Source organism: Coregonus lavaretus (assembly GCF_964263955.1).
Source record: "Coregonus lavaretus genome assembly, contig: HAP1_SCAFFOLD_2489, whole genome shotgun sequence".
NCBI lineage: Eukaryota > Metazoa > Chordata > Actinopteri > Salmoniformes > Salmonidae > Coregonus > Coregonus lavaretus.
In genome coordinates this window covers 14371-33430 of record NW_028164427.1, presented here as the reverse complement: position 1 = coordinate 33430, position 19060 = coordinate 14371, and the positions used below count along the sequence as shown (strand labels likewise).

Sequence of the window (19060 nt, the reverse complement as noted above, 5' to 3'; positions counted from 1 at the left end):
ATGTGTATAAACAGGTGTGTGTATGTACAGGTGTGCTGTATGTGTGTATGCAGTGTGTGTACCTGATCCAACTCTTCCTCAGCGTATTTCTGCCTGCTCCACTCGTTCTCTGTTCCCTCCCGTAGCTTACCGAGTCTCTGGGCCTCTTGCTTGGCTTCGTTGATCTCGTCCCTCAGACGTTGCTCCAACGTTACCTTCTCAACCTCCACACTACGATGCTCCTCCTGGGCAATCTGCAACCTACAGAGAGAGGGGGAGAGATGGGGGAGAGAGAGAGAAACAGAAATAGAGAGAGAGAGAGAGAGAGGATTAATAAACTACTCTTCACCCGGAAGGACTCTGACAACGTTCACGCAGACATCGTTCACACTGCTCGTTCCATGAGTAAGCGAATGCTCCTACCACTGTCTCTCCCAAGCATCTTTGACCGGTGTTTTGGCTTACTGCCCCACATACTGCTTGTATCCACAGCACTAACTTGCGAGTTGGTAAAGTAAAGTGCAGCCAGGATCCATACAATGAGCAAGTTCTCCACTTTCTCTCTGTTTATCGTACTGGTGGATGTGTGATCAAGTGTGTGTTGCTTGTGTGTGTTTGCCATTTCACTGGCATAGCTTGTTTTTGGGAGGCAGAGTGTGGGTTGTGTTCGCAAACTAATTTTAGCTCACAACAAGCTTGTAGCATGGCTAATACTAGACAAGAAATGCCGCAAAACTCAATGCAGAAGAGGAATACGTATTAAGCACTACACTCCATGAACTACTCGATCAACAAAAATAATTCCATAAAGATCGAATTGACCTGCAGGAAAATAACTTTAAGTCATTCCTGCAACTCTTTATGGATTCTACCAACAAAAGGGTTGATGATCTGTTTAAGGATGTAATGGAATTTAAACACAGTTTGGAATTTACACAGTCTGTGGTGGAGGAGCTAAAGGGCGTGAATGTCACCAGCCAGACTGCATTCAAAACGATGTCTGAGGATTTCTCAATTTTCCAAACATCACTTGACAAGCACTTTTCCAAAGGATGCTACCTCGAAAACCAATCGAGGCGCAATAACATTATACATTTTTTTTTTTCACCTTTATTTAACCAGGTAAGCCAGTTGAGAACAAGTTCTCATTTACAACTGCGACCTGGCCAAGATAAAGCAAAGCAGTGCGATAAAAACAACAACACAGAGTTACATATGGGGTAAAAAAACATAAAGTCAAGAAATACAACAGAAAATATATATACAGTGTGTGCAAATGTAGCAAGTTATGGAGGTAAGGCAATAAATAGGCTATAGTGCAAAATAATTACAAATAGTATTAACACTGGAATGCTAGATGTGCAAGAGATTATGTGGAAATAGAGATACTGGGGTGCAAAAGAGCAAAATAAATAACAATATAGGGATAAGGTAGTTGGGTGGGCTAATTTCAGATGGGCTGTGTACAGGTGCAGTGATCGGTAAGGTACTCTGACAACTGATGCTTAAAGTTAGTGAGGGAGATAAGAGTCTCCAGCTTCAGAGATTTTTGCAATTCGTTCCAGTCATTGGCAGCAGAGAACTGGAAGGAATGGCGGCCAAGGGAGGTGTTGGCTTTGGGGATGACCTGTGAGATATACCTGCTGGAGCGCAGACTACGGGTGGGTGCTGCTATGGTGACCAATGAGCTAAGATAAGGTGGGGATTTGCCTATCAGTGATTTATAGATGGCCTGGAGCCAGTGGGTTTGACGGCTGCACAGTACTGTCTATTATCGATCGCGGTTATAATATCGTTTAGGACCTTGAGCGTGGCTGAAGTGCACCCATGACCAGCTCGGAAACCGGATTGCATAGCGGAGAAGGTACGGTAGGATTCGAAATGGTCGGTGATCTGTTTGTTAACTTGGCGTTCAAATACTTTCGAAAGACAGGGCAGGATGGATATAGGTCTGTAACAGTTTGGATCTAGAGTGTCACCCCCTTTGAAGAGGGGGATGACCGCGGCAGCTTTCCAATCTCTGGGGATCTCAGACGTTACGAAAGAGAGGTTGAACAGGCTAGTAATAGGGGTTGCGACAATTTCGGCGGCTAGTTTTAGAAAGAAAGGGTCCAGATTGTCTAGCCCAGCTGATTTGTAGGGGTCCAGATTTTGCAGCTCTTTCAGAACATCAGCTGTCTGAATTTGTGTGAAGGAGAAGCGTGGGGGGGCTTTGGGCAAGTTGCAGCGGAGGGTGCAGAGTTGGTGGCCGGGATAGTGGTAGCCAAGTAGAAAGCATGGCCAGCCATAGCAAAATGCTTGTTGAAATTCTCGATTATTGTAGATTTATCGGTGGTGATAGTGTTTCCTAGCCTCAGTGCAGTGGGCAGCTGGGAGGAAGTGCTCTTATTCTCCATGGACTTTACAGTGTCCCAAAACGTTTTGGAGTTAGTGCTACAGGATGCAGATTTCTGTTTGAAAAAGTTAGCCTTTGTTTTCCTGACTGCTTGTGTATATTGGTTCCTAACTTCCCTGAAAAGTTGCATATCGCGGGGGCTATTTGATGCTAATGCAGTACGCCACAGGATGTTTTTGTGCTGGTCAAGGGCAGTCAAGTCTGAGGAGAACTCAGACTTGACTGCCCTTGAATAATTGCTGGAATTGAGGACACAGAAGTCAAGGCCAAGAAACTCCTGGCAGATCAACTCAAACCGGACCCTAAACTCATCAAGATGGAGAGGCCGCATAGGAATGGCACTTTCTTCCCCGAAGGACGGCCCAGATCTATAGTGGTGAAACTGCTGAACCCTGATAACATGGTCTTTAACCCATTAGATATTTTAATGAAGCGAACGATAAATGTAATGATTGTGTTGATCCAGATTGAAATTTCCTGATATTTACCAGAGATGAGTCTATCACTTGTGATAACGTTAAGCAATTTAACAATCTGTATAGCAGTTTATCTAACACCAAGACAAGCTTATTTTCTACCTTAAATTTCCTAAAAATCATGACCATGTTGTTCATTATTTGTCTTCTCTCAGTCATGAATTTTCCATTGTTGCCCTTTCAGAAACATGGCTGACTGAAGAGACAGCCATGCTTTATGACATTTATGTCTCCTTATAATGCTATTCACCACTGTAGAACATCAAGAGTGGGAGGAGGAGTGTCCATTTTTGTTCATAAACGTTTTCAATTCTTTGTAAGAGAGGACCTCACACTTACATCTGATAACATTTCTGATAACATTGCTGTTGAATCTCTTTTCATAGAAATTCCCTCCTGTTCATTTTTTGGTGGTAAAAAAGTGGTAATTGGGTGCAACTATCGGCCACCAAATTCTGACATTTGCATCCTTGCATCAACCTTGGATTTGATTAATAATGAAGATAGAATGTGTTTTCTATTGGGTGATTACAACATAAAGTTATTTAAAAGTGAGAACCACGGACATCACAAGAGTGACCAGTTCATCTGCCACCCTTAATGATAATATTTTTACGAATTCTTTGAATAATGTGGCTAATACAGGTATACTTTATACTGACATTTCTGACCACTTTCCAATTTGCCACTTCTCTTTAGCAGCTGGAAATTAACAGATGGGAATGATTAGTAGCATTAAATGTAAAATATTTAACAAAAGTAATTGTGAGTGCTTTAAGATGTTGATTGATGGTATTTCATGGTATTTTTTAAAATAATCAGGCCAATGTGGAGTCTGCTTATCAGACTTTTCTCACATCTTTAAATTCTGTATTTCACCACTGCTTTCCTTTAGTTAAACCATGTAAGAGAGCAGCAGAAGGGTTCTGGAAACCGGTCTCAAAAAATCCTCAGCAAAACAAAAAACAAGTTGGATAAAAAGTTTCTCAAAAATCCCTGTCCTGTGAATTCTGCAAATTACTAATTATTACAAACAGAAATACTCCTCAGCACCCCTCCCCATCCACCTCAGACGATCCTACAGGTGAAGAAGCTGGATGTGGAGGTCCTGGGCTGGCGTGGTTACACGTGGTATGCGGTTGTGAGGCCGGTTGGACTTACTGTCAAATTCTCTTAAACAACGTAAAATGTATGCACACATGACTGTAAGTCGCTTTGGATAAAAGCGCCTGCTAAATGGCATATTATTATTATTATTAACATTGGAGGCAGCTTATGGTAGAGAAATGAACATTCAATTCTCTGGCAACAGCTCTGGTGGACATTCCTGCTGTCAGCTTGCCAATTGCACGCTCCCTCAAAATCTGTGGCATTGTGTTGTGTGACAAAACTGCACATTTTAAAGTGGCCTTTTATTGTCCCCAGCAGAAGGTGCACCTGTGTAATGATCATGCTGTTTAATCAGCTTCTTGATATGCCACACCTGTAAGGTGGATGGATTATGTTGGCAAAGGAGAAATGCTCAGTAACAGGGATGTAAACAAATTTGTGCACAAAATGTGTTCAGTGTATATCAATGACCTTGCTGCTGTGTGTCACGGAGACCGCCGAGGCTGCTCCTCCTCCTTGCTCGGGCAGGCTTCGGCGTTCGTCGTCCCCGGAGTACTAGCTACTACCGCTTGATGTTTTCGATGTTTGTTTGGTTATGTCTAGTTGGTGCACCTGTCTCGTATTCTGTCTTGATTATGTCTCCTATAAGTTCCCCTGTATTAGGTTTGCATTTTGTGTGTTATTGTCCGCCTGTCTTGTATGTTTAGGTTCTGTGTCTTTGGCTTTTGTGGGATTTACGCACTCGTGTATTTGTTACACCTCTTGTGTTTTGGAGGCTGTTATTTTGTGTGTACCTTAAGAGGTACTGAGTAAAGTCGTCTTGACTATTCCTCTGTGTCCTGCGCTTGACTCCACCACCGCATCCACATCAGAACCTTGACAGAATAACACACCACCTATGGAGTCAGCAGGAGCAGCAGCGGCGGTGACCGAGTCACTGGAGGAGCGGGTCAGCAGCCAGGACGCCATGATCCAGCAACTCGGCGCCGCCATGCAAGAAGTCATGAACACCCTGCGCCGATTGGAGAGAGGAGGCTTGCCCACACCTCCTCCTACCGTACCACCACCATCGGCCAGCCCCATCATACCAGCTCCGGAGTCCAGTGGGATTCGGCTCTCGCTCCCGAGGGCATATGATGGCACTGCAGCCGGGTGTCAGGGGTTCCTCCTTCAGGTGGAGCTCTACCTGGCAACCATACACCCGGCGCCCTCGGGATACGAGAGCGTTTCCGCCCTCATCTCCTGTCTCTCCGGCAAGGCTTTGGAGTGGGCCAATGCCGAATGGAGGGGAATAGACGCCGCCACCATCAGCTACGCGGAGTTCTCCCACCGCTTCAGGGCTGTTTTCGATCATCCCCCAGAGGGTAAAGCGGCGGGGGAGCGTCTGTTCCACCTCCGACAGGGGAAGAGGAGCGCACAGGAGTTCGCCCTGGACTTCCGGACTCTAGCGGCGGATGCGGGGTGGAATGAGAGGGCCCTCATCGACCACTATCGGTGCAGCCTGCGAGAGGACGTTCGACGAGAGTTGGCCTGCAGGGACACCAATTTAACCTTCGACCAGTTGGTGGACATGTCAATCCGTCTGGATACCCTGCTGGCCACCCGCGGACGTCCGGAGTTGGGGCCGTCCATTCCATCCCCCAGCACCTCCGAGCCGAGCCCTATGGAGCTCGGGGGTGCTGGCGCTAGAGAGAGGAGGAGAGAGATCTGGAGGGAGGCCGTCCCCTGCACCAACTGTGGCCATAGAGGACACACTGCGGTTCGGTGCTGGGGAGGGTCTCCAGGGGATCGAGGTAACAGGTCACGCACTGGGGAGTCATTTCAGGTGAGTAGGCGCCCAACTCACCCAGAGCTCTCTGTTGGTCACATGTGTATACCTGTAGTATTTCCCCAGGTTGCATCTCATTCCCAGCATAAGGCGCTAGTCGATTCAGGCGCAGCTGGGAATTTTATTGATCGTAATTTTTGTGTTAAGTTAGGGATTCCCCTCCGACCAGTAGATGTGCCTTTCCAGATTCATGCCTTAGATAGCCGTCCGTTGGGATCTGGGTGGATTAGGGAGGTCACAGCGCCACTAAAGATGAAGGCGCAGGGGGGTCATGAGGAGTTCATTCAGTTATATCTGATCGACTCTCCTGCGTATCCCGTGGTGCTGGGGCTTCCTTGGTTAATCGCCCATGACCCCACCATTTCGTGGCAACAGAGGGCTCTCAAGGAGTGGTCTGCCCAGTGTGTTGGGCGATGTCTAGGTGTTTCCGTAGGGGCGACCACGGTGGAGAGTCCGAACCAATTGCCCGCACTGCACATTCCTCCTGAGTATGATGATTTGGCACTAGTGTTCAGCAAGACTAGGGCGACGCGATTGCCACCTCATAGACAGGGGGATTGTGCGATAGACCTCCAGGCAGGTGCTGCACTTCCACGTAGTCATGTGTATCCTCTGTCTCAAGAGGAGAAGGTGGCTATGGAGACATACATAGCCAATTCTCTGAGACAGGGATACATACGGCCCTCCACTTCCTTTTTGTGAAGAAGAAGGATGGAGGGTTGCGCCCGTGTATTGATTACCGTAGTCTCAATCAGATCACTGTGAAATACAGTTATCCACTCCCTCTGATTGCGAGTATGACGGAATCATTACACGGAGCGCGTTTCTTCACAAAACTGGATCTCAGGAGCGCATACAACTTGGTGCTTAGGGAGGGAGATTAATGGAAGACAGCATTTAGTACCACCTCGGGTCACTACGAGTATCTCGTCATGCCATACGGGTTAATGAATGCTCCTTCAGTCTTCCAATCCTTTGTGGACGAGATCTTCCGGGATTTGCATGGGCAGGGTGTAGTAGTGTATATTGACGACATACTAGTTTACTCTTCTACACGAGCCGAGCATGTAGCCCTGGTGCGTCGAGTGTTGGGTAGGCTGTTGGAGCATGACTTGTATGTCAAGGCAGAGAAATGTCTGTTTTTCCAGGAGTCCATCTCCTTCCTGGGCCATCGATTGTCCGCGTCAGGGGTGGAGATGGAGATTGACCGCGTTTCAGCCGTGCGTAATTGGCAGACTCCAACCACGGTTAAGGAAGTGCAGCGGTTTTTGGGTTTTGCCAATTACTACCGGAGGTTTATCCGGGGTTTTGGACAGGTGGCAGCTCCCATCACCTCCCTGCTGAAGGGGGGCCCGGAGTGTTTGCAGTGGTCAGCTGAGGCGGACAGGGCGTTTAGTAAACTGAAGGACCTGTTCACCTCTGCTCCGGTGCTGGCGCATCCGGATCCCGCTTTAGCATTCCAGGTGGAGGTGGACGCGTCAGAGGCCGGTATTGGGGCTGTACTGTCTCAACGCTCAGGCACCCCCCCTAAACTCCGGCCCTGCGCTTTTTACTCTAAGAAGCTCAGCCCGGCGGAACGTAATTATGACGTGGGGGACAGGGAGCTGCTCACCGTGGTTCAAGCCCTAAAGGTGTGGAGGCATTGGCTTGAGGGGGCTCAACACCCTTTTCTCATTCTGACTGACCATCGTAACCTGGAGTATATCCGGGCAGCTAGGAGACTGGACCCTCGTCAGGCTAGGTGGACCATGTTTCTGGCCCGGTTTGTGTTTAAGCTCACGTACATCCCAGGGTCCCAGAACGGTAAGGCAGACGCCCTGTCCCGGCGATATGATGCAGAGGAGAGGTCCATTGAGCCCACGCCCATACTGCCGGAGTCTTGTCTGGTGGCACCGGTGGTGTGGGAGGTCGATGCGGAGATCGAGCGGGCGTTACGCACCGACCCTACTCCTCCAGAGTGTCCAGTGGGGCGGACGTACGTTCCGCTCGAGATTCGTGATCGCCTCATATATTGGGCTCATACGTCACCCTCCTCTGGACATCCTGGTATCGGCCGGATAGTGCACTGCCTTAGTGACAAGTACTGGTGGCCAACATTGGCTAGGGACGTGAGGGTTTATGTCTCCTCCTGTTCGGTGTGCGCTCAGTGTAAGGCGCCTAGACACCTGCCCAGGGGGAAGTTACAACCCCTACCCGTTCCACAACGGCCGTGGTCTCACCTCTCGGTAGACTTTGTCACGGACCTTCCCCCCTCCCAGGGGAATACCACCATTCTGGTCGTTGTGGATCGGTTCTCTAAAGCCTGTCATCTCATCCCAATGCCGGGTCTCCCTACTGCCCTACAGACTGCTGAGGCTTTGTTTACCCACGTCTTCCGGCACTACGGGGTACCCGAGGATATAGTGTCTGATCGGGGTCCCCAATTCACCTCTAGAGTCTGGAGGGCGTTCATGGAACGCTTGGGGGTCTCGGTTAGCCTTACCTTGGGGTTTCCACCCTGAGAGTAATGGGCAGGTGGAGAGAGTGAACCAGGATGTGGGTAGGTTTCTGAGATCATATTGCCAGGACCGGCAGGGGGAGTGGTCGGGATATATTTACATTTAAATTGTTTTACATTTTAGTCATTTAGCAGACGCTCTTATCCAGAGCGACTTACAGTTAGTGAGTGCATACATTATTTTTCATTTTTCATACTGGCCCCCCATGTGAATCGAACCCACAACCCTGGCGTTGAATTCATCACTGCTGAAGTGAAAGGCATCCTCTCTTGGGGAATGCAGCTTTTTAGTTAGCTTTGCGACAGTATCAAATATACATTTTGGATTGTTCTTATTCTCCTCAATTAGGTTGGAAAAATAGGATAATCGAGCAGCAGTGAGGGCTCTTCGATATTGCTCTGTACTTTCTTTCCAAGCTAGTAGGAAGACTTCCAGTTTGGTGGAGCGCCATTTCCGTTCCAATTTTCTGGAGGCTTGCTTCAGGGCTCGGGTAATTTCTGTATACCAGGGAGCTAGTTTCTTGTGACAAATGTTTTTTGTTTTTAGTGGTGCGACTGCATCTAGGGTATTACGCAAGGTTAAATGTAGATCCTCAGTTAGGTCGTTAACTGATTTTTGTACTCCGACGTCCTTGAGTAAGCGGAGGGAGTCTGGAAGGGCCTCTAGGAATCTTTGGGTTGTCAAGGAATTTATAGCACGGCTTTTGTTGGTCCTTGGTTGGGGTCTGAGCAGATTATTTGTTGCGATTGCAAACACAATAAGATGGTGGTCCGATAGTCCAGGGTTATTCCCTGTAGCTCAGTTGGTAGAGCATGGCGCTTGCAACGCCAGGGTTGTGGGTTCGTTTCCCACGGGGGGCCAGTATAAAAATGTATGCACTCACTAACTGTAAGTCGCTCTGGATAAGAGCGTCTGCTAAATGACTAAAATGTAAATGTAAAATGTAAAATGTTATGAGGAAAAACATTTAGATCCACAATATTTATTCCACGGGACAAAACTAGATCCAAGGTATGGCTGTGGCAATGAGTAGGTCCGGAGACATGTTGGACAAAACCCACTGAGTCGATGATGGCTCGGAAAGCCTTTTGGAGTGGGTCTGTGGAATTTTCCATGTGAATATTAAAGTCACCAAAAATTAGAATATTATCTGCCATGACTACAAGGTCTGATAGGAATTCAGGGAACTCAGTGAGGAACTGTATACGGACCAGGAGGCCTGTAAACAGTAGTTATAAAAAGTGATTGAGTAGGCTGCATAGATTTCATGACTAGAAGCTCAAAAGACGAAAACACAGTCATTTTTGGGGGGGGTAAATTGACATTTGCTATCGTAAATGTTAGCAACACCTCCGCCTTTGGGGGATGCACAGGGGATATGGTCACTAGTGTAACCAGGAGGAGAGGCCTCATTTAACACAGTGAATTCATCAAGGCTTAAGCCATGTTTCAGTCAGGCCAATCACATCAAGATTATGATCAGGGATTAGTTCATTGACCATAACTGCCTTCGAAGTGAGGGATCTAACATTAAGTAGCCCTATTTTGAGATGTGAGATATCGCAATCTCTTTCAATAATGACAGGAATGGAGGAGGTCTTTATTCAAGTGAGATTGCTAAGGCAAACACAGCCATGTTTGTTTTGCTCAACCTAGATCGAGGCACAGACACAGTCTCAATGGGGATAGCTGAGCAGACTACACTGACTGTGCTAGTGGCAGACTCCACTAAGCTGGCAGGCTGGCTAAAAGCCAATCATGTCAATGCGGAGCATTGTTAAAACATTTGGGAGGCGCATGGCGATGCAGTACAGAGCTCGATTTGGCCTCTGCATGCCTCTGGAGGCTCTGCAATCGCATCACATCCTCCATATGGAGCCTCCGACCACATTTTTGAATCAAGCATAAATTGGCTTTTAGTTCACTGCTCAACTAAAACAATCTTGGTCGACCAACAGCCTAACGACCAAACAATCGACCAGTCGACTAATTGGGGTCAGCCCTAGTTGTCTATCACTTGTTTTCTTTGGTGCAAATAAATAAAACAAAATAAAACAAAACTATCCTGTTATCTAAAACGGACATATCAATTTAACTGATAAGATAACTGATAAGATATTGACATAAAGACGCATCCTAGGAACGAGTAGTTTAGTCTACTTCCTGGCTAAGTTTCAGTTAGAAACAAAACACCAATATCGCCCATATAAGGAGTGGGAGGAGGATCAGTCCCTGTGGGTGCAGTTCTACAACTCTTAACAGCAGGGGGAGCTGACAGGAGGACTGAGAGCAGCCTTGGGAGGTTAAAGGTCACAAAAACAGACAGGCAGGCAGATGGGCAGGCAGACAGACAGACACATACAGACAGGCAGGCAGGCAGACAAGCAGGCAGAGAGACAGACAGACATGCTCTCCGCAGAGCCAGAAAGAAGGGAGAGATTAAATGAAGGGGAGAGAAAGTGAGCAGGGGAGGAGGAAGGGGAGACAGTTGGGGGATATAGAGGGAATGGGGGTGAATGTTTTTGAGCCTGCACGTGACTGTGTGTGTATTTTGGAGAGAGAGATATTTTGAGAGGTGACACACCGATTCAAAGAGAACAAAGGGATTAGCTAGAGGAAATAGAGTGGATCTATGGGTTGATCCCCCACTTGATCCCTGTTTGTGTCTGCGTGTGCATGTCTCTGTGTGTGTGTGTTCTCTGCATGGTCTCCCTGGAGTGTTGGGAGTGTGTCGATGTGCCCTTGAGCAAGGCACTTAACCCTAATTTGCTCCAGGGGCACCGTACTACTATGACTGACCCTGTAAAACAACACATTGCACTGCACGTATACGGTGTATGTGACAGTAAAACGTCCATTTAAACATAATAATAATTGCTCTGTGTTTACCATTTGCAGTAGGCAAAATTACAGCTTCCACACTTTCTTGTGGTTCTTCATCTACGTTGTTGTTCAGGTGTTATAAGACCAGACCATAACGTTAGTCATTCATTTAACCTTTATTTAGCCAGGTATACTATTGAGAACATTTATATTTTACAGTAATAACCTGGTTGGTCCAGAGGTGAACTGAACGATGTCTCTGTCTGCAGAGAGCTAAACCCTAGAGACCATCATCCTTATTTGAGAGATCTGACACCAGGATTTGAGCCTGGTTACCTTATGTAATAAAACAGTGTGTGTGTGTGTGTGTGTGTATGTGTGTGTGTGTAATGGTCTGAGACAGTCTGGCTGTATTCTCAGAGAGCTGGCTGGTCTTTGCCCATATAAGGGCCTCAGACAGAACCCTACGGCACTAAGTACTGACAGCAGGCCCCCAATGTCTGGTCTGGAGCGTGAACTCACCAGCTCTGCTGGTCGGCTACAGCGTAGCAACCTAGCGGTGCCAAAAGCCCTGGTCTGCTCTAGAAAGCCTATGTAAATTACGATCGCCAGAATGCCCCCCCCCCAAAAAAAAAATGTGTTTATTATAATCAAGTTTGATCCCTACAGTGAATTATTTTAAAGATTGCTACAAATCGAGATATTTAATAAAATAAATAGTGATCCATTCTGACTCCTACATTTGTCGTGACACAGGACCACGTGCTGACACAGACCAATCACAGGTAGGCTTCAATGAGGCTAGCGCCCTCATACACGTTCTTTGCATGTGCACCACATTTTGTTGTGTTACATCCTGAATTTAAAATGGATTAAATTTAGATTTTTTTGTCACTGGCCTACACACAATACCACCTAATGTCAAACTGGAATTATGTTTTATCGAAAGTTTTGAGTGTTCCTTGGGATATCAGCCCCCGCTCTTCCCTGAGCAAGAGGAAGAATTCAGCATACCCTCTGCCCTGATGTTCGTCCGCCTCTGTCGTCGTACCTGGAAGAGAGCCCGGTCCGCTCTTCTCAACACCACCTCCAGATATCGGCGACAGGCGGACCGCCACCGGACCCCTGCTCCCCGCTATCGTCACTCAGGATCTGCCCCTCCGGGTGTAGTCCCGTAAACTTTCCCCCCGTTCTATTGTCCCTTTCCCCATCTCTAAAGTCCTTAGCCCCTCTGCTGTTCGTCTTCTGTTGCCCCGCACCTTCCGTATACATCCCACTTTCATGTGTCTAGGATTAAACCTCTGTCTCACAGCAATTTGGCTTCTGTTTCTGGCCTACACACAATATGACCTAATGTCAAAGTGGAATTATGTTTTTCAAAAGTTTTACAATTTAATAAAAAATGAAAAGCTGAAATGTCTTGAGTCAATAAGTATTCAAACCCTTTGTTATGGCAAGCCTAAATAAGTTCAGAAGTAAAAATGTCCTTAACAAATCACATAATAATTTGCAATAATAGTCTTTAACATGATTTGTTAATGACTACCTCATCTCTGTACCCCACACATAACATTGTCTGAAAGGTCTCTCAGTCGAGCATATTCAACCACAAAGACAAGGGAGGTTTTCCAATGACTCGCAAAGAAGGGCTCCTATTGGTAGATGGGTAAAAGAAAACAGACATTGAATATCCATTTGAGTATGGTGAAGTTATTAATTACACTTTGGATGGTGTCACTACAAAGATACGGGCGTCCTTCCTAACTCAGTTGCCGGAGATGCCGGCTCAGGGATTTCACCATGAGGCCAATGGTGACTTTAAAACAGTTGCAGAGTTTAATGGCTGTGATAGGAGAAAACTGAGGATGGATCAAAAACATTGTAGTTACTCCACAATACTAACCTAATTGACCGAGTGAAAAGAAGGAAGCCTGTACAGAATACAAATATTCCAAAACATGCATCCTGTTTGCAACAAGGCACTGAAGTAATAGCAATTAACTTTTTTCCTGAAGTGTTATGTTTGTGGCAAATCCAATACTGTCACACCCTGATCTGTTTCACCTGTCTTGTGCTTGTCTCCACCCCCCACCAGGTGTCTCCCATTTGTCCCCATTATCTCCTGTGTATTTATACCTGCGTTTTCTGGTTGTCTGTGCCAGTTTTGTTTTCTAGTCTTCTCGGTTCTGACCATTCTGCCTGCCCTGACCCTGAGCCTGCCTGCCGTTCTGTCCCTGATTGACTCTGCCTTGGATTACTGACCTCTGCCTGCCCTTGACCTGCCGTTTGCCTGCCCCCTGCTGTATAATAAATCAGAGATTCGAACTGTCTGCCTCCTGTGTCTGCATCTGGGTCTCATCCTGAGTCGTGATAAATACAACATATTACTGAGTACCACTCTAAATATTTTCAAGCATAGGGGTGGCTGCATCATGTTATGGGTATGATTGTAATCATTAAGGAAGTTTTTCAGGATTAAAAAAGAAACGGAATGGAGCTAAGCACAGGCAAAATCCTATAGGATAATCTGGTTCAGTCTGCTTTCCACCAGACACTGCGAGATTAATTCAACTTTCAGCAGGACAATAACCTAAATCACAAGGCCAAATCTACACTGGAGTTGCTTACCAAGAAGACAGTGAATGTTCCTGAGTGGCCGAGTTACAGTTTTGACTGAAATCTGCTTGAAAATCTATGGTAAGACTTGAAAATGATTATCTAGCAATGAACAACAACCAGAATTTTGAAAATAATATTGGGCAAATATTGTACAATCCAGGTGTGCAAAGCTCTTAGAGACTTACCCAGAAAGACTCACAGCTGTAATTGCTGCCAAAGGTGATTGTAACATGATTTGACTCAGGGGTGTGAATACTTATGTAAATGACATATTTCTGTATTTAATTTTCAATACATTTGCAAACATTTCTAAAAACATGTTTTCACTTTGTCATTATGGGGTGTTGTGAGAAATATTTTCAATTTAATTAATTTTGAATTCAGGCTGTAACACAACAAAATGTGTAATAAGTCAAGGGGTATGAATACCCCATAATGGGGATGACAGAGCAGATAACAGAGGATGGAGATGGAGGATTGCGCTCACACAATGTTTGAAATATCAATTTAGTATGCAATATATTTTGAATTCCAAACTACATCATATTGTAAACGTTTTTATTGAGGTTAGTAGGGGTGCCAGGTAAGTATGTTTTCTCTTTTGTTTTGTGAGTTGGTCTCATCTGTCAGTTATAGTCTAGACCAATACAAAGGACTTACATAAAAGTAAATGTTGTAAAATACACTTTGCATAAACCCTTAACTTAAAATAACTTCAAAAACAACTGTGTTATTTTGTGTTGGTTGGATATTCAACATAAATGATCTAACAAACACAACACAGTCACAAAATAATAATACCTTAGGTTCACTTGTAAATGTCCCGTACCTTGGGCATAATTTTTTTTGTCCGGCCCGGTAAATGATTAGAGTGAACCAAGTAACCTCAGTTGCAAGCGATTGTCCAGTCATACATTCAGAATCCAATAACAATCTGTTCCACACAGGAATAGCAATGATAAGGATTCACTATCTTTTCACCAACAACTGAACACAAAACCCAACCCATCTGAGTAAATCACAATAAAAACAAATGAAATACCGCTTGGGAAAAGTTGTAGTCGGTCGGTCGGTCAGTCAGTCAGTCAGTCAATCTAATCCGCCAACAGATCTCCAGTGGAGAAAGGCCCCGGAGAATAGATGATACCAACTGAGATTTGTAATTGTCCATCAATAGAAATGAGTTGATCCGATCCATGTTAATCTTACGACACGGCTACAATGCACCTGACAGTTTCGAATGTGGGACTTTACATCCAGACTCAGATTTGGCCTGTACAGTAGTGCTTGCAACCACGTGTAGGTTTTGAACCTGCGCAAATGTCTTCATGGAAATGTTGCAGCAGTTGAAGGCGTAGAGGTTCAGGTATGTTCTGTGAGGTAGTTGCACAACTCAGTAGACTTTGTCTTCAATGATGGTCAGCTTTGTGGTAAGATTGACCATCTTTTCTCCATCTTCCAGGATAGTCTGGTACAGAGCCTGTCCTTCTGGATCATGCTGTTGGGCCTTCCATATGGAAAAGTCAGTTTTGGATGAGTCTCGACTGCTTGAAGGACAGTAGCACATGTAAGATGAGTGCCACTGTTACCATCACCTGGAACAGTATTGTACTTTCCATTTCTGTATTCTACAGCAAAGGTGAACTCTTGCAACCGTAGAGCCCATCTGATGAGTCGGGTGCATGTTTTGTTGGTCTTGAACATCTACACAAGGGAGGAATTGTCAGTGACCACAGTGAAGTATCTTCATTCCAGGTAGTTCCTCCACCTTTCCAAAGCCCAGACAACTGCAAGGCACTCTTGCTCGTTTTTGGAATAGTTCCGTTCTTCTCTATTCAACATCCGACTGGCGAACACCAGCACTTCTTCAGTGCCAATTCCAGTCTGTTGGACTAGGACTGCACCAACTCCAACATCACTTCCATCAGTGTAAACAACAAAAGGACAATAAAAGTTGGATGACCCAAACTGGGAGGTGTGACAAGGTGTCGTTTCAGGGTTTCAAAGGAGGTCTGGCACTCTGCCATCCATTGGAACTTTGCTCCATTACGCGTTGAGTTGTTCTGCCACCAGGGAGAAGTTTGACACAAACTGATGGTACCATCCTGTTATCCCAAGGAACCGTTGAAGGGCCTTGAGGGTGGTTGGCACAGGGAAGTCTTGTACAGCCTTGGTCTTTTCAGGATCCACATGGATGCCGTCAGAGGACACAATTTGACAAGGAACTTCAGGGAGGTCTGGCAGAAGTTGCTCTTCTTCATGTTCACTGTCAGACCAGCTTCTCTTAGCTTGTCCAACACTGCATGAAGATCTTGAAAGTGTTGTTCTCTGGACTGGGAGTAGATAATTATATCGTCCAGATAGACTAAACTGATCTTCCCTTTGAGCTCACCTAATGCAATCTACATGAGTCTTTGGAAGATGGCAGGTGCATTCTTTAATCCAAAAGGCATCACCTTAAGGGAAAACAGGACCTCAGCACAGACAAAAGCAGTCTTGTCCTTGCTGTTGTCATGACTCTCCTGACAGTGGATCAAAGGACCCATCAGCTAGGCAAATGTTTGAAGATAGCCAGACCCCCTCTCTCCCACAGAAGAGGGGAAGGGGGGCTGTGCCGGTCTTGACACCTTAACAACTGGGTCGTAAATTTAAGCAGGAGGGAACTTTCCCTCTCTGCCTTTCAGGACCCACCAAAGAAATCTCTTTGTTACAGATAGACTCTTGCCACCTAAAAACTCTAACGTCAAAAGATTGGACATTGGAACATTATTCCTGGTTGGTCGGGATCTAAAGAATAATCATGTCATATTGTTTATTATTTTGTGATGTCATTAAGGATAGTATCAAGAAATAACTGTAACTCGGAAAGTGTACATACAGTGGGGAGAACAAGTATTTGATACACTGCCGATTTTGCAGGTTTTCCTACTTACAAAGCATGTAGAGGTCTGTAATTTTTTATCATAGGTACACTTCAACTGTGAGAGACAGAATCTAAAACAAAAATCCAGAAAATCACATTGTATGATTTTTAAGTAATTAATTTGCATTTTTTTTGCGGATGAGGACAACAGGAGCAGCCCAGGGAGAGGAGGAATGTTCAATTATATCTTGTGTCGACATATCATTAATGAGTCCCTTTGGATGATGAGCTTTGCTGGGGACAAACAATATAGCTTCTGCTTGATAGGCATTTTCTGTGTAAGGAATAACTTGTGCTTCAGGAGCCGGTGCATCCCAGCTTTGGGCTACATATATCTGAGTTATTCTGTAGCTGTTCCAACAGCCTTAACTCCTCTGGCTGTTCAAGCTGAGCTCTTCTAACTGCCTGTGAAAGGAGATCATCAGAAGGATTACCAGGGGTTAGCTGTACCGGAGCAACAGCAGAGAAGACTACCACATTTGGACCCCAATCATGTAACTTCGTAGCTTGCTTGGAAGAAATGCTTCTCGCTCTGATTGTGTGTAAACCAGTAGCAATTGTGTGTGATGTCAATCTGGACACCACTGAAGTACATAAAATCAAGTCCCAGCACGACAGGAAAAGCAAGGGTCTTGGAAGGCAGAATAACAGAAGGAATCATATCGGAGCGGTTACACAGGTGGACTCCGCACTCCAGCCGAGTGGTCGTTTAGCCTCACCGTCAGCCAGATACAATGGACCTTCTGTCACAGGCTTCATGTTGTCTTGTGGACCTTTCACCTCCTTCCATAGCTTCTCATTGAGAAGTGTGTAGGATGACCCGGTGTCCAGGATGGCTCTTCCTGTCCAAGGGCCTATGGATAGGGGTAATACCAGCTGGTGTGGTATTGGCTGAAAGGAAGGGGGTGTCAATGTGTGGGCGTAGGCAGTGACTCTTGCGGTTTCAGCTCTGGACAGAGCACCCAGAGTAGGATGCTTGTTCTTGTGATGGGAGTTAGGTGTGTTGGCCTGTTGTGACTTGTTGTACGGTTTGTGGTTTCTGGGGGGGTTTACTTGATATGGATTTGGACATGTGGCTGGAGAATGCCCCTATTTGCTACATCTCGAACAGAAAACCGGAGAGGTCTTAGTTTGAAGGTCTGGCTTGGATGACTGTTTGGGTATCTGTTTCTTTCTCTTTTCATGTTGCTGTTGGCATTCTCTGTCCTTCTCGAACTGCTGTCCCAGTCTAACCAGTCCATCTGCAGTGGTGACTCTTTCTCTGAGTTGACTGGCTCTTAGAGGGTTGATGTTCTTCAAGATCAACATAACGATTTCCATCATCTGCACAGGGAGTGGTAACTGTATGCAAAGTAACGGATACTCTCTCTCTCTCTCTTTGCACTTGATTCCTGACTCTATCTGCCAGCTCATCCTCAGACAGAAAGGCAGAGGAAAACGTTGACTTAAAGTCAGCCCAGGAGGTAGTGGGGACATGTGCCACATCCCACCAGTCTCGAGCTGTCCAATGTGTAGAATAGTGAAAACTAACTTTGTCTGAGGATGACAGACCCTACTATGATATACCATCTGACTCCATTATCATGTGAATGCTATAGGTCCATAATCGTATCCAGTGGGTATAGCCAAGGTTGCGAGCCTTGCGTCACCACTCTGAATATTATATGATGCACGTGTCTACCGTTACGCAATTACATAAGGGACAAGGAGCTAATATATTGCAATCGAAGCTCGCATCCACTACAAGACCATGGTGCTTACCTATGGAACAGCAAGAGGAACTGCCCCTTCCTATGCTATGTGTACTGTGAATAACATTTACCATTAAACATTTCACCAAATAATAATTCAAGGAATATTACTCAGAAATGTGAGGACTATGGTTTGTATCCATTTAAAGGTAATCCGATTTATTACAGTTACGCAATAAGAATACAATCAGCAAATGATACATACCAGAAATCTTCACGATAAAAATAATGCAAAAATATCCTAAGTCTTAACAGCATAGAAATTTCATTACTATGACATACAAACGTACATCAGGAGATCCGTTTATCAATGACTCCATGATCAAAGTTCAAACCCAGCTTTTATTCTTCCAAGAGCGCCAAATCCCAGTATCTCCCATGGTCTAATTAACATAACTGTGCATGTCCCAAAACAGTTTCTCTGTAACAATAAATCCATAGCTCTTTATGAACTCTTAAAACAATCCAAACATGACCATTTAATTCACAACGTAACATTCATTTCGTCGTTTCAAGTTTCACCAGTCTTCACACCTCTCCTGGTGTCAGTGTCCTAGGACTTCTGTGGGAATGTCTCTTCATCGAGCCACAGATAAGGTATGTTTGACCCCTGTGATAGCCCCCAGATGGTCTATCATTCAAAAAATGCCATAAATCG

At 45.5% G+C, this 19060-nt stretch overlaps 1 protein-coding gene across 3 annotated transcripts in view; it reads right to left on the bottom strand.

Annotated features, from left to right (window-relative positions):
- LOC311117034 (stromal interaction molecule 1-like) overlaps positions 1-19060 on the bottom strand; it is a 51564-nt gene that overhangs the window by 18140 nt on the left and 14364 nt on the right. For 2 of the 3 annotated variants that reach the window (XM_084192028.1, XM_084192029.1), the window contains exon 2: positions 63-240. In XM_084192028.1, coding sequence (XP_084048154.1) covers positions 63-240 — 178 coding nt within the window. Of the gene's footprint in view, positions 1-62; positions 241-19060 lie in introns of those variants that run through there. The other variant, XM_084192030.1, reaches the window with a different exon arrangement.